At 43.4% G+C, this 15,793-nt stretch overlaps 1 protein-coding gene across 1 annotated transcript in view; it reads left to right on the forward strand.

The window, feature by feature from the left end:
- LOC118794638 (potassium voltage-gated channel subfamily H member 4-like) overlaps positions 1-10,969 on the forward strand; it is a 29,337-nt gene extending 18,368 nt beyond the window's left edge. Inside the window, exons 7-15 of the mRNA XM_036552891.1 lie at positions 300-507; positions 1,540-1,734; positions 2,338-2,537; positions 3,333-3,582; positions 4,901-5,109; positions 7,189-7,574; positions 8,466-8,557; positions 8,794-8,870; positions 9,869-10,969. Coding sequence (XP_036408784.1) covers positions 300-507; positions 1,540-1,734; positions 2,338-2,537; positions 3,333-3,582; positions 4,901-5,109; positions 7,189-7,574; positions 8,466-8,557; positions 8,794-8,870; positions 9,869-10,969 — 2,718 coding nt within the window. The remainder of the gene's footprint in view (positions 1-299; positions 508-1,539; positions 1,735-2,337; positions 2,538-3,332; positions 3,583-4,900; positions 5,110-7,188; positions 7,575-8,465; positions 8,558-8,793; positions 8,871-9,868) is intronic.
- Positions 10,970-15,793: the final 4,824 nt, after the last annotated feature.

Here is a 15,793-nt window from a genome sequence, read left to right on the forward strand (position 1 = left end):
AAGTGTTAAATCAAAAGTATCTTACATTTTAGATTCTTCAAAGTAGCCAAAAAATATGTTTTGAATTAAAATTTTTTTTGGAAAGAAACTCATACGCACACATAGGCGTCAACTTCAATATTTGTACTTGTCTAAGAAATAAATTTCAAGCATTTTTAAGCATAAGTCTTTAGTTCAAAATGTCTTCAAATGCATGTCTTCCATTGTCTTATTCAGGTGTGTTGAGAACATTTGCATGGTGTTGTACCTAAAACAAATGGTAAAGGAGACGCGCGCTTGCGTTCTCTCACCCCCCGCAGACGTCTCTGGTCCACCTGCTGAAGACGGTGCGTCTGCTCAGGCTGCTCAGGCTGCTGCAGAAGCTGGACCGGTACTCCCAGTACAGCGCCGTGGTGCTGACCCTGCTCATGTCCATGTTCGCCCTGCTGGCCCACTGGATGGCCTGCATCTGGTACGTCATTGGTCGCAAGGAGATGGAGAGCAACGACCCCGTCACCTGGGACATCGGTGAGCGGCCAAGCCCTGTACAGTCACCTCCATGACCTGTGCAACCTATAGATGAGATCTCTTCACTTGCTGATTCTGGTACTAAAGGTTCTCCTTATTTGAAAGCTCACCATACTTTTTAACATAAGTCATTACCTGGGTCAAAGGTTGCCTTTTTCCAAAATGTCTTCACTCTCTAATTTATTGGGAATGTGCAGTAGCGCAAAAATGAGCACTCTTGGATTACTTCCAACTCTTTGTTCCTGTGGATGGAATTCACACCTTTGGCTGATAGACTGATGGAGTGAGCATGTGAGGTGTGAGTCCTATTAGCCATGTAGTCTTGGGGCAATTACAGACCATGCCTTGCTGAGTGCAGTCAGGACTGCTTGATTATGAATATTCTCAAGTACTCAGTGTGCAGGGTTGTAATACTGTTTGCTGTCTGCCGCAGTACAATAAGTCTAGTTGACCCTGTTTTCAGCTCATTTGAGTGAAAACCCATCCATATCACATTCAAATAAAGTACAATTAAATCTAACATTTGGTCTGATGGTGTGATATAACTTTTGTGATACACAAATACTTTTGTATTTAAAAACAAGTAAAGGGAAATTAAATTCTTGCACATCATAACTTAAAATATTATTGTATGTTATTGTTGTATGTTGTATTATTGTATGTTATTATTGTATGTTATGCTTTATATGGAAACAGTACAATATATATATAATAGTTGGTCCCTCATGGAATAAAGTGCACACAGTGGTAAAAGAGGCTGAGGAGGTATTGGTAGTGGTGATGGTGGTGGTGGGAGTGTTTGGGGGAGCAGCAGGCCTCAGCATGTTCGGTACGTCTCCTTCTGTCTGTAATTGTCTGCCTGTGTCTTTCTCATTTGGTTTATCTCTCCTCCTCTGTGTCTCTCTTTCATCTTTCTCTCTATAATTTTCTCCCTCCACATTTCTCTTTCTGTCATACCTCTCTTTCTCTCTCTCCCTCTCTCCATCTCTCTTTGTCTCTCTTTCCCTCTCTCCCTCTCTATCCTTCCCTCAGGCTGGCTCCATGAGCTGGGGAAGAGGCTGGAGACTCCCTACACCAACGGCTCGGCGGGGGGCCCCTCTGTGCGCAGCGCCTACATCGCCTCTCTGTACTTCACCCTCAGCAGCCTCACCAGCGTGGGCTTTGGCAACGTCTGCGCCAACACTGACGCCGAGAAGATCTTCTCCATCTGCACCATGCTGATCGGGGGTGAGTCCACCGTGGTGTGACCCCTGAAGCCCGCCTTTGATTATCTCCTGTGACCTCACCGTGTATCCGACACCCAGTACAAGCAGCCCCTGTGCTTGCTGACTTCTTCAGCACAGTGTGGTTGCAGCACTCAAACACAGCAGGGTTTGAGTGGGTATCCTTCACAGCTGTGTGATTTCTATACCTTTTGATTCAATTAGATCTAGTCATTAGTCTGTTATGCAAATTTTATGATTGTATGCCAAGAAAATAGGAATCATTATCAAAACTCATTCAGAGAGCAGTTATTTTTTATTCCACAGAAGTGTTTCTCTTATCATGATAAAACATTTCAATGAGCACATCCACTTTTAACTCCAATACTCAGATGAGGTGATAAAGACTTGTAATGTAATTAAAATGTAATTAAAGTTGCTAAATTGGATACATTAAAACATCATTTTATCTTGACAATGCATGAAATAAAAGGTAAACGGCCGCCTTGTGTTCCAACAGCAGCCCCATGATTCATATTATGAAAACGATCTGTTATTTATAGGTGTTTTGTTATTCTTCCCAGTCTGACTGTGTATCCAATGACCCCCCCCTGACACCCCCCCGCAGCACTAATGCATGCCGTGGTCTTCGGCAACGTGACGGCGATCATCCAGCGCATGTACTCACGGCGCTCGCTGTACCACACTCGCATGAAGGACCTGAAGGACTTCAACCGCGTCCACCGGCTGCCTCAGCAGCTCAAGCAGCGCATGCTCGAGTACTTCCAGACCACCTGGTCTGTTACCAACGGCATTGATGCCAACGAGGTGGGGAGTCTCTCAGGATAATCATATATAAACACATACACTGCCCTATCCAATACCAAAACCCAATGATAAATCCAAAACGAGTGCACATACTTCCCTCCATATTTATTCATACTTCTGACTAAAGAGGAATCATTAACATGTTCTAAAAGAACAAAACAAAATCTTCTGCTAAAATTGTTTTAGTGTTGTGTTGCTCACAACTAATAGATTTTATCCCAGAAAACACAATGGTCATGTTTATCCACATTCCTGTAATTAGTTCTGTCATTTTCTTTCAGTTAGTTGCGATTAAACTGAATCCTTTACATTCATTAGCTCACGTGTGCATCTTCCCCAGGCTCTCAATCATAAACTAGAAATAGAAAATAGCTGGATTTGAACCTGATTTACACCTCTGTCATCAGTTCAGTAATTTATTCATTGATAAAGAACTCGCGGTTCCACTGGAAATCACAGATGTGATATGTGATGAGCCTGCCCTTAGTGTTGATTGCACTTTGGTATGGCATGTACAATCACCTTTAATTAAATCAGTTCCTTTCAGCTTATGAATAAATACTAAACAGAGTTGCAGAAATTTTTGTTTTGTTATGTTCTGAATGTTATTCAGATGAATCCAGCTGTGAACATATCTCATTTTTATATGGTTTGTTTTGAAAGTCACTGTAGACATAACATGAACCTACAAGCTGCTCTTCACAAACACCATGCTCTGACCACTCATTGCTTCTCTGAGTGTGAGATTAGCTCTCGAGTGGTGCATTGTGGGATCTTTCCCCTTGATCTCCTCAGCTGCTGCGCGACTTCCCGGACGAGCTGCGGGCAGACATCGCCATGCACCTCAACAAGGACATCCTGCAGCTGCCCGTCTTCCAGTCGGCCAGCAGGGGGTGCCTGCGCTCCCTCTCGCTGCATATCAAGACCTCCTTCTGTGCCCCCGGCGAGTATCTTTTCCGCCAGGGCGATGCCCTGCAGGCCTACCACTTTGTCTGCTCAGGCTCCCTGGAGGTGCTCAAGGACGGAATGGTGCTAGCCATCCTGGGTCAGTGTCTCTACCTTTGTCACACCGGTGAAATCCTGCTGACGGTCAGAAAACTCATCTAGTTAGGCGGTAGTCATCCAAACTCTCAACTAACACTAGGATTTACAAATGGGTAGTTCCATATTGCCATAGTCCCATAAACTCAATTATTATCAGTTTTGTTGCTCATAACAAAAACTAGTGTTAATGTGTCTATTACGAATAAACATGTTGTAGATCATTAGAATAAGAATAACCACCTTGTTCACTGCAGGAATCCCACACGCAATGCTATTCACTGTCACAGTTCCACACCATCCTGTCTGAGGAAAATACTGGATAGGATGAGCACAGATAAAGCAATATATACCCCCTTTCATATCAAACACCATGAAACAAGCTGGTGATTTGATGGCCTTGAAATACCGGCTTTACCCTCTGGGTGCTACCTAAACAAGAGATGCTGCAAAACATGAGAACATGTTTAGTATGGCATCAGTGCCATCACACTAAGCAAATGAGTCTTTAAACAGATGTTGTTTTTTGCATGTATTTTATTATGTAACAGGATGGGGGACATTAATGGTGACACATGCTAATTAGTGCAATCTTGAAAGTTCCTTCAGCTGTTACTTCTCTACTCTCTCCTCTGTCTTCTTCTTTGGATTTATATGGTGGTTTGCAACTAAAAAAGCATCAAACCAAACAGCAAATCTCATGGCTAAGGATGCATGGAAAACTTTTTTGACCTTGTGAATGACTTTTGCTCATTCACTGTTGGAACCGCATGTTTCATTTGAACCTAAGAGGCACACGTTCTGGAGTCAACAGCTTTGTCACTGAAATAAAGGCAGCTTGGATGGTGTAACAATGTTAACAATAAGGTTGTTTGCTGGCGCTATTGTTTAAAACCGGTTCTGTCATGACACACTTGTCTCTGAGGAGTGGCAGACACAGAGCCAGAGACAGGTCTGATTAGCAAAAGATGGACCTTAACTGTGACATAGGAGAAATACTCACAGCTGCAGGCTGATTTAATCTCTTTTTCTATGAAAATCAAAAGGCAAATGATCCAAGAAACATAAAAAAACACCTTACATTCCATGAGCATATGCAGCATATGAAGCTTTTGTCCATCAGGCTGTTTGCTTGTGGCCACAGAAAGCAGCTTATCTGTGCATTAGTGTGATCAGGCTGGAATTTCAGCACTGGACAGTGTCTGTCCACTCTGTGGGCACTGCTGCTTCTCTGGAGCGGCCTGCCGAGCCAGCCGTCAGTTTGACACAAGGCCCCTGCATTGGCCTTTCCCTGCCTGTCTGACGTGCTGTTCTTCGTCCAGGTAAGGGGGATCTCATTGGAACTGACCTGCCGGGCTGGGAGCAGGTGATCAAGACCAACGCAGACGTGAAGGCCCTCACCTACTGCGACCTGCAGTACATCAGCGTGCGGGCACTGAGAGAGGTGCTGGAGCTGTACCCGGAGTACGCCAGCCGCTTCACGGCCGACATCCACCACAACCTCACCTACAACCTGAGAGAGGGCAGCGAGGTGGAGGTGAGGCGGATACAGGAATACACACACACTCACACACACATGCATTCACACACACACACACACACACACACACACACACACACACACACACACACACGCACGCACGTACACACATACACACACATACACATACAGCGAGCACTGTACATATGTCCATACAGAGATGTATATTTGACCTCACACCTGGATAGTTTGCATTCTATGAGGTATTTTTTAAATCCTAGTTTCTGCTGTAGCTTAATGTAGCCATGTGTAACTGAACAGGGCACCATTTCACCAGCTGGGGAATGAAGCTACTCTCTAAACAGCCAATGAAATAGTAGAGAAATGTCTAAAACCTGCAGCTACAGCTAAAGCCACAAAAATTCTGTAAAGATATAGCAGAGCAAAACATGTTCTATTAGGGAAATGTTTAGTTAAAGACAGTAGGCTCTCAACCCTGACAGATTTTTTGTTCTTGTTCCTGATTGAATGGTGATGAAATTTCTCCATTAGCATTTTCTCAGCATTTCATTACCTGGAAACCAGCCTCCAATGGAGGCAAATGACTGCTTTTGGTAGAATAGTCTCAAGGACAAAAGGTTAAGGTGGTAATAAAGTGTTGTCCATGCTCTATATGCCCATTTCTACAGCTGTTAACTTGAGCATACTTTGTGGTTTAGTATATCACTGTATTTCCTTAACCTTGCTTGGCTCACAGAATCACCCAGGCTGTCATGTGTAAGTTGTGCAGAGGACTCATGCAGACAGGGCTGTCTTTTATATTTTTACCACAAGCATGACATTGAAGCCACTCCTCAAAAGTCATCTTACACATTGTGGTTTATAATTACAGACCTTTCTGAGTATGTAAAACACAAAGTATGTGTGCCCTGTAAAACTGAATGTTCCAGGTTATATCTCTGGACATTGTTTTTTCCCCCAGTCAAAAATAAATAAATAAATAAATACTATAAGATCATGCCTTAAGCCAGGGTCAGCATGCTATTAAATAACTTACTAGCCATACTCTCTCTTCAGAACAGTCTAGAAAGAAGTTGGACACACACAGAGCCACATTCCATCAATTCTAATATCAGAGCAACACAATTTCAGTTGTTTAATATACAAGTTCGGTGTAAATGTTTTGCTGCCATTCATGAAAGAGCATTAGGTGCAACCAATAGCACAATCTAAAAGCCTGTCAAGTGAACTTGAGGCCTTATCTGTTCACCAGCGTTCAATACACTCGCCCTCAAAGGCTCAGATGGCTTAGTGCTCAGATTCAAGATTTCCAAACCTTTCCCTTGCAGCATAGGATCTCTTTGTCACAATAATAAAACCCTTAATGGCAGCAGTGCAGCTCACGTGCACAGACTGTCATTGTCATTTAGGTGCGCTAGGGATGCTGATCGTGTTCCAGAGACACTGTGGTGCACCCCTGTTTTTTTCCATGTGAATTAGCTGTCCGAATAGAGCTGGTCGAGGAAATTGAATGAGAAGAAGGACAGAAACAGAAGGGGAAAAGAACACTAGAAATGAATTGCTCTGATATGTGTGTCCCTGACTCCATTACTTTACTGATTATACCATGCCACTGTAGACCCACTCCTCAGTGGAACTTAAGGACCATTTCCTTGAGTGCAATTTCATTTGTCTGCTGTATAGAGAGAGGACTGGCACTCATAAGCTGTATGATCATTTTACCTTGAAACACTGGAGAGACAGAGGGCTCAGTACACATAGAAATAGTACATTTACTTCTGTACTTTGTCTTACATCATTTATTTTTTGATAACACTGAGGACTGAGGTTTCACAGGATATCATACAATTATTATAAAAACATGTGGTGCAAATGCAAGTGAAAAGTGCAAGTGCAAGTGGAATGAAAATAGTTTATATATAAATATTTGTTTTGCAATAAGGGCAACAAGGCTGAGAATAGCTTATTCTATACCTGAATTCCCTACCCACCCCTCTCCTTAAAGTGGAGACCGTGACATGACAGCAAAGACATGGAAACTCCCAGTGGAAGCTGATGGGATGTGATCTTGTGTTACTCTTAGCACCTCTCCGTCTCCCTCCTACTCAGGACCGCTTGGACCACAGTGTCTTCTCGGAGCACAAGCTGCCTTTCCTTGTGGAAGTGGAGGACGGGGCGGAGGAGTGCTTCCAGCCGTCGCCCGGCGGCAGGTCCCACAGCAAGCTGACTCTGCCCACCCTGAGCGGCCCGCTGCAGCACGGCTCCCTGAGCAGCCTGCTGGGGGAGGAGCTGCGGCACTTCAACGCCCTGCGCCGCCACCGCTCACCCGCCCGCGGGTGCAGGAGCGTCAGCCCCTCCCCTCAGCAGCAGACCAAGGAGAGTCACGCCCCCGCCTCCGCCCCCACCCCCGTCTTAGAGGGAAAGTCCAGCCACAGGCCCACCAAGCTGCTCATCCCCTCCCTCAACTGCTTCGGGCCTCCAGACCTCAGCCCCAGGTACGGCCAGCCGGATCGGTCTCCTCATTTACATTCACCCTCAGCCCATGGAAACTGCAGCCTGTCTTTTGCAGATTCAAATCCTACACCAAAAACAGAGCTTTGTTACCCTCCAAAGATTTTTTAAAATTTTTTATGTGCTAATATCCTGTACATAGCATTTATTTAGAGAACATTCTAAATAGTTTTTGAAGTAAATAGTTTTTTAAGTACCAGTCAAAATTTTGGACACATCTACTCATAGGATGGTTTTTCATTATTTTTACTATTTTCCACATTTTGGAATAATAGTAAAGACATCAAAACTACGAAATAACACAAGTTGAATTATGCAGTACAATTAAGCATTAATCAAATCAAAACTATCTTGTATTTTATATTCATCAAATTAGCCAAAAAATATTTCTAAATAATGTTTGGAAAGAAATTCATACATAGGAATCAACTTTACTATTTATATATGTCTAAGAAACAAATTTCAAGCATTTAAGCATAAGTCTTTAGATCACAATGTGTTTGAATGGATGTTTCCCATCTTCTTAATCTTATCTTAATCAGGTGTGTCCAAACTTTTGACTGGTACTGTATGTAAAAATGAAATCCAGGGGAAACTGTTTGTTTAGACAATGCAAAACTGGGATGTCCAATGTTAACAAAGGACTGGTCGTAAAGGCAGTAAATTAAACGTAACTCTTCCTGGAACAGCAGAAGAGTCCCTTTAGGAAGCTATAAAGTAGATAACACAGACAGGCAGCCTGATGGCCTTCATTACAGGTGTCTTTTCAATGTCTCTGAGGGGTTCCCAGGTGCGGCAGGGGGTCCTTTGATGGCCCCCATTCTTATCTGTCCGCCTCTCATTGGAAAGGCCATGTTATTTCTCATCTCCTTCAGGGTCGTTGATGGGATCGAGGATAACGGGCAAGCTTTTCACTTCAACATGGAGCAGAGCAGAATCAAAGTGGGCTCCGACAGCCTGGCCAAAGGTAACAGAGCGGCTAAGCCATGCTAGCTTACTGTTCTTGCTTTGGGGTGTGAGAGCAGTACTGCTGTTTCAGTGACAATATAAATGCATTAGTGATTTCAAGAATAAGAGAGGTGATGTAATAATAATGATGATGACCATAGCTTTATGGAGTAGTCATGGATACGGCCAGGCCATGGTTAAAGAAGTCTTGTGTCCGTGTGATGACCTCACTCGGCTCCTCGTCTCCCCTCACAGATGATGGCCAGGTGAACGCCACTCTGCTCCTAGAGACAGAGGAGGTCAGAGAGAGCATCAGCCAGCTAAACAAAGAGGTGTGTATCGGGGGTGGGGAAGGCTACACAGCATCCTCATGTGACAGACAGGCAATCAGACCCTGCCGTGTTTATCTGCTTGTACCTGCACGTACAGTTCCACCCTTTGAAGGCCATGAATTGATGAAGCTGGTGTGCATTACCGAGCAATATGGTGCATGGTGCAGATGGTAGCTAACAGATTCCATTTTTGCTTTTTCAGACATTAAAGTAATGGTAAAGTACTTTCTTGTGTGAATTTTGTTGGAGATATCTGCCATTAACAGACATCATAAAAAAGAATGCTTCAGACATTCCACCCACAGGTGCACCCAGTAAGTGACAATTAGCTAGCTTAGGTGTTTTTCTAGTGCTGCTGGGTATTGACTGGGTGTGTAGATGTGCCAGATGAAACTACATGTGTTGAAAGGAGGGAATGAATAAATAATTAGGGGGCTTTTTAATGTCAATGAACTACAGGAGGAGTGCTGACTCACAGAGACTCAGCACTTCCTCTCAGCACTCTTTCCTTTACACACTCCTCCTAAACCCCCCACTCTCGTCTAGCGGCTATCTGTTTCACACCCCCAATGGCAGGGTATGTAAAAAGAAGCCAGTTCCTAGCACTCTTTCAGCATAGTGTGCAGTGATACATTCTACCCAGGGAATGGAAGAGTCCATGCCTCTGCTTTTTAAAAACGGCATGTAACCTTTCTCTGTGTAGTGTGTGGCCTTGCATGCGTTTTTTGGTTTGTGGGTGTTTTAAGAATCCTCAGCAGTTTTGAGATGACCTATTGCCCAAACAGTCCAAGTGAATTACTGGGTAGGGAAATCCAAACAAACATATCAAATTCTAGGCTACCTGACACGTCAACTGTATTATCATTAATTTTCTATCATTAGCTTCCATCTCATTGCATTATCATCCTCATCACTCCTGATGTTGCTCTGCATACATGCTCTGAGCGTCAGTGTTCTGCCAAATTCTGATGGCCCCCTTTTTCTCCTCTGGCCCACAGATGAGCCACCTGAACCAGAAAGTGTCCGAGCTGACAAAGGAGCTCCACCACATGATGCACTTCCTGCAGGTCCGCATGGCCGCGCAGCACTATGCCTCTGCCATGTCCGCCTACCCTTATGGTGTGCAGATGGTTCACACCCCCGCCGCCAACAGTAGCCCGGTCGCCGCCGACTGGCAGGCCCAGGTGCCGTACAACATGGCCGCGGGCCTGCAGCTGCACCAGGAGCGTTTGGGCCAGGAGCCCCCGAGACAGCCCGTGGGGCGGGTTTGGAGCTACGGCGGGAGCGCCAGCCACACGCGGGCAGCTGTGATAGGGGACGCAGCGGAGACGGAGAAGTGCCAGCCGCCCACCAGTTTACACACGCCATGCTGCGCAGACCTGAGAGGGTCTGCTGGGCTAGGGATGGGCATCCAGCAGACCTCCTGCCTCACCTCCAGGAGCACCCCAAACTCTCCCTACACGGCCCACCAGCAGCCTCGGGCTGGCCTTCCTCTGCTCGGCCCTGCCCTGTTAGGGTCCCCCCTGGATCCGGTTGCTCACCCTGGGTACGCGCCGCCCATCCCCGCCCCAAGCAGCGCCCACCCGTCCTGCTCCCCCAGCCATCTCAGTCAGTCCCACCCCAGCCTGAGCCAGCAGGTCGCTGCTGCCTCCGACTACGCATACACCCAGTCCAGCTCTCCCCGGCCCACTTGCTGGTCCCCGTGCGACTACCTCCACCTCCACATGTCCACGAGCTCCCTGTCGCATTCTGGTTCCGCCTCCTCCTCCTCTGAGGACTCGTTCCACTTCCGGAAGTCCACCTGCCCCAGGCAGAATGACCTCATTGGATCCAGCCCCACCCACACCCTGCACAGCAGCATCCCCAAGGATGCCCATCACTCTGGCCTCTCTCTCTCAGTGCCTACTCCTCCTGTCCTCAGGCAGGCTTCTGTCACCTCTCAGGATTCCGGTTCCGCCAGACTTGACTTCTGTGACCTGGGGGACTCGATGGGGACTGAACACATTAGCCTTGAATGTCTGCTTACAGAACCAAGACCAGACAGGAGGCATGATGAGGTCATGGGCTCCCATAGGTCTAGTATTGGCACTCAGACATAAGAAACCGTGCACCTCTGAAGCCCAAGCATGATTGGTGGTGATTTACTATACCACTGAACCTTAGATGAGCAGAGTTTACATGCCCTCTAGAGGACAGCGAGGCACATTACAATTTGAGTTGGTCTTTGGTAATTGTATTCCCTTCTTGGTAGTGGTCTTTTCTGGGTGATTTAAAATATGGGTAGACCTGATTTGGGTGAATTGTTGCACTTCTATGCAAATGCACAGAATTGATCATGTCTTATTAAGCCACATATAAAGAGTAATTATTTTCACAATATCTACATTCTTCATTCAAAGGAACATCTATGTGGTGAATAATGGGAGTTAGTTTCATGCTTAACTACTGGAACAATATCAACATATTCAAAAATTTGAAAAACAGCTTTTTCAAAGTGACCTCTAACCTTTTCAGTGCTGGTGCACTGAATTTTTCACACATTCCCATATCAATGTCTGTGGTACTGTCAGATCCCAAGAAGTCTGCCAGAAGACTTCATGCTCACACCTATTTAATGTGACTATTACAGAAAAGCCGCTGAATTTATTTACTCTCACATCTTCTCATGTGGTCAAGTTCCTGTTATTTTTCCCACAGCTGTATTCAGGCTCTTGCTGACTAAGTACAGTTGTACTTTAAAAACTGGTTGACTATGTAGCTAAAACACTCAATGCACTTATTGTGTATGTTTTATAAAAATGGTTTTATGCAAATGTATTCAATGCATTCATTTTATATTTGTAGCAGTTCAATGTGGGCTGATTTTATATGCTTTTTTTACTGGGGTTATGGGGTTCCCATGATCAATCAACAAGATCTGCATCACATCCCTCAGAAATTCAAACAAAATGGTGCACTACAATGGGAGCATGCAACAGCGCCTTTGTGTGTTAGCCCAAAGTCATGTGACTGAAAATGTGTCCAACTCACAAGGGCTTGCAAGCATGAGCAACCCTGTGATGAACAGAATCTCTCGTGTTAAGGCTGTGTTGTAGTCTATCAAACAACAATTTGCGCTTACTATCACTCCATCTGAATGTATTATTTAATTTGTTGCATGAGATACAAGCTTGTGTTTTTTATTTCTTTGTTTTTTTTTTTTGCTTGACAGACACTGTGTGACTTACAGAGCTTACATTTTACATATTTTCTATTTATACAGCTAGATATTTTTTACTGAAGCAACTGAGGGTTTTTCCCCAACATAAGGAGATTAAATTGTCTCCCACATATCTGTAAGCAGGAGCAATCTATAATAAGCTAAGATAGGGCTACTTTTGGACAGCACTGATGGGTGTTTAAGGTGAACGGCATGCTTGCATGCAAAATCCAGAATGGAGAAATGTGTCCTCATCTGGCCTGCAATTTCCAGTAGCAGTTATGATGTAGTTTCTCCTTCGTGCAGCTGGCTGACTTGCATGCACAGATGATTCAAAGGGCGATTGCTGGATGAGTCACTCTCCTGCTTTTTTCAACGTATTTGAAAGTTCACATGAATTCTTGCATTGCTTCAATAGATTTTTCAAAAAGATTAGATGCCTCGCAAGAAACATACCTTTCAAATCAAGGTATGCCACATTAAATATTTCCTGTGAGGGAAATGATTGTCTTCTGAAAGTACGATGACAATATGACCACATTTTACTCAATGTTTTTTATTCAGCTCTGGGTTTGGAGGCCGCTCGCAAAGGAGGCTTTAGCAAGCTGCATTGTGTTGTGTACCCAGAAAGTAAAAACTTTGCAGGACTTGCACTGGCTGATTTTCCAGGAGTAGTATAGACACGTTATTCACTATTTATTATTAAATATTTCTATCCATCTGTCAGACCATTAGAACAGACCATTGAAACTGTTTTGTTATATAAAATTCCAAGTCCACGATCCCAGATCATTGCAGTTTCATGGGAATTGTTTCTTTTATATTGTGTGCTCAGACAGTATTAGTAATGGGTAAGGAGTCTGTGATTCGTCGTGATCAGTGTTTTTTTTTTTTTGGAAGCCAGCCAGCTTGTTCTGGATGTATCTGTGGCAGAACAAACGCAGTACAAGAGAAATGAAAAGGTGAGACTCGTGGGTTTTGGTGACCATGGAAACCATTCGCAACTGACCAAGTGGTTGGCTGATGAGAGACTGTTTGTAGGGATCTTTTCAACCACCGAGTGTTTAGCATGTCCGTGACACAAAAGTGTGGCTAAGCCTCTGCTTATCTTGAATTATGATAGATGAGTGTGCTTTTATTTTTCTGAGGAGTTTATATTTTTGTATTAATTACATCCACGTTTTTGAATGTATGTATATCTGCATCTGTGTTTTTTGGGATTTTCTGTTTCTGTTTATGTATTTATCACACTATTTATTTATTTATTTATTTATTTATTTATTTATTTATAATTCCTCTGCAATAGTTATAAAAATCAAACTAGATCACAACAGAAATTCTGACAGACTACATTGCCTCATGCCAGGAGTACCTAATTTTCTGGTGAATTATACCACATTAAAATAGAAGCAAATATGGTTGTCTCAAGACAAGTTGCACTTTGTAGTTTTACATGAAATTAATTGGATTAATTTTGGAACAAAGCCTAGCACACTCCTGCTCTACAGGCTACAAATGCTACAAATTAGAGATGTGGAAGTGTCCAAACTGGCAGCAGTATGTACGTGGTAGGCCCTCCTGGTTTCATCACATACAAAAAGGCTCCTAGAGCCCATTACTGAAAACATGTGTCAATGAATCCACCTGCTAATCTGATTGTCATTGCCTGCCATGTCCTGGCCTGCTGCTGGGTGTCTTTTTCTCTTGGCATTTGCTACAGAGTCTGAAATTTGCAGGTACCCATTTCAATTAGGTTTCCAGTGTGACAGACCAAAAGGAGAAAATAACAACTTAATGTCATCACTGATAAATTGAACAATATATATGTTAATATTGTCTCTAGGTCCCATGAGAGAAACTATTATGTTATAGTCATATTTCATTGGTTTGTGTGACACTACTGACATTTTCACTGTCATTATTTCTGAAGCAAAAAAATATACATAAAATAAATTATCATTACTGTCTGTTGACAGGCAGTTAAAATTTATTGCTCTGTTTGATTGTAAAGGGAGTCTTTTCTAGTATAATTCTTAGATTTGCTTTAAAGCCAATCCTGGAAGCCTGGAACTCATGTATTAAGATTTTCACTCATTGTTTTAACGTTCTGGGATGCTGCCAGATTTAAGATGTGTAAGGAATACTTTTCTCCTATATAACCCTTTCCTTCTGGGGCCAAGGCAAAGATACAGGAGGGATATGATTTCAGATGCAATCATAGGACTCATCTTTTAATGTTCCTTGTTGCTGTTTATTCAGTTGTGTTAGCATGCTGCATGAGTAATGATAATAACAATGTCAACAATAAAGCTCTACTTTGTTATGCAATTCTGTGTCATTCATTTTGTGTTTGGAGTGGACTGTTTTAGCTCATTAGGTTTCCTGTGTTGCCTGGAAATCACCTGCATATAATGGTAAGCATCACCAATGATACCTGTCAATTACATTGTTTGTTTTCAGGAAGTATAGATCTTTACTCAAGGCTCATTTAAATGGCTCATTTAACAATGGGAGTTTTGGGACAGCATACAGTAAAATTAACTCACAACAGGGAGTAAAAAAAGGTCATGTTATGTCAACACTCCTGTGTACTGGTGCATTGTGGGAGAGTGATTGGCATCACAATGAGCCCCACAACAGCAGCGCTACTGCACAGTTGCAGGTCCGCGTCCATGCTATTTACGTTCCTCTGCCTTTTGTTGTCAATGTGTCACCGATATAGGGGAGCAGTTTGGCACAGGAGGGGTTGTGATTCCGGTGTGTCACCTGCTGGATGTGAGGCTCACAGTCTGGCACCTGCCTCCGTTTCCAAAAAAAGTGACAGGGACAATGGTGACGGTGCATTGAGGACGGAAGCATGGCCTTGATTTCCAGGAAAAGGCTGAGCATTTTGACAAATATCCCAGGGGCCAGGGCATGTGTCAGGCAAGTAGGCATGATGCCAGGTCTCAAGGCACACCTGCTCTGTTCACATCTCCTCAGATCCCACACCCACATGCCCCCTCCTTACCTCCAGACATCAATACAAAACCCCCGAATTGCCACTTACATGTGCACAATCACCAAAAACAAGCACCACATCCCACTCCAGCAGTAAAAATAACAGGAAATACACAACTTTAATTATACTTATCAGTATACATTCCCATTCTAGCCCCTTTTCCATTCTGCACTGCTCCTTTCTCTCTGTACATTGCAGTGCCCTTGCGGCCAGGAGACTCTGAAAGGTACAAAGGTAAGCAGTCATAGGCATGATGCTCTATTACAAGCTGGGAATTGCTACAGTCTTGCTGTCTTTTTAGTCAGTAAGCTTTTTAGTAAGGTTTCTGCTTAAAACAGGAAAAGCTTGACTAACCAGAGAGGCAAGGAACTTGAGCTTTTTCATCAATTTAATTGTGTGTACAGGAAGACAATGCATACTGAATGGCACATTACACATTACTAAACCTGCAAACAGGCAAGCAGGAAAACCATGTCTTCATGAATGGCTTCAGATATTAATTTTCACTTTATTTGTAACTACCTCAACTTCACCAATGTTCATCTTAAAACATTAATGTGAAATGTTTTTCATTAATATTTTTGGATTTCTTTCACCAGACATGTTTATAATGTTGAAGAAGTGATAAGTGGTATCTTTTTTGGTAGCATTTTGTTTTATTATATTTTTAGTTATAAAAACTTTCAAGGCAAAAAAGTTTATTTGTGCTTGACTTAATTAATC

This window comes from Megalops cyprinoides, chromosome 19, assembly GCF_013368585.1.
Source record: "Megalops cyprinoides isolate fMegCyp1 chromosome 19, fMegCyp1.pri, whole genome shotgun sequence".
In the NCBI taxonomy this organism is placed as follows: Eukaryota; Metazoa; Chordata; class Actinopteri; order Elopiformes; family Megalopidae; genus Megalops; species Megalops cyprinoides.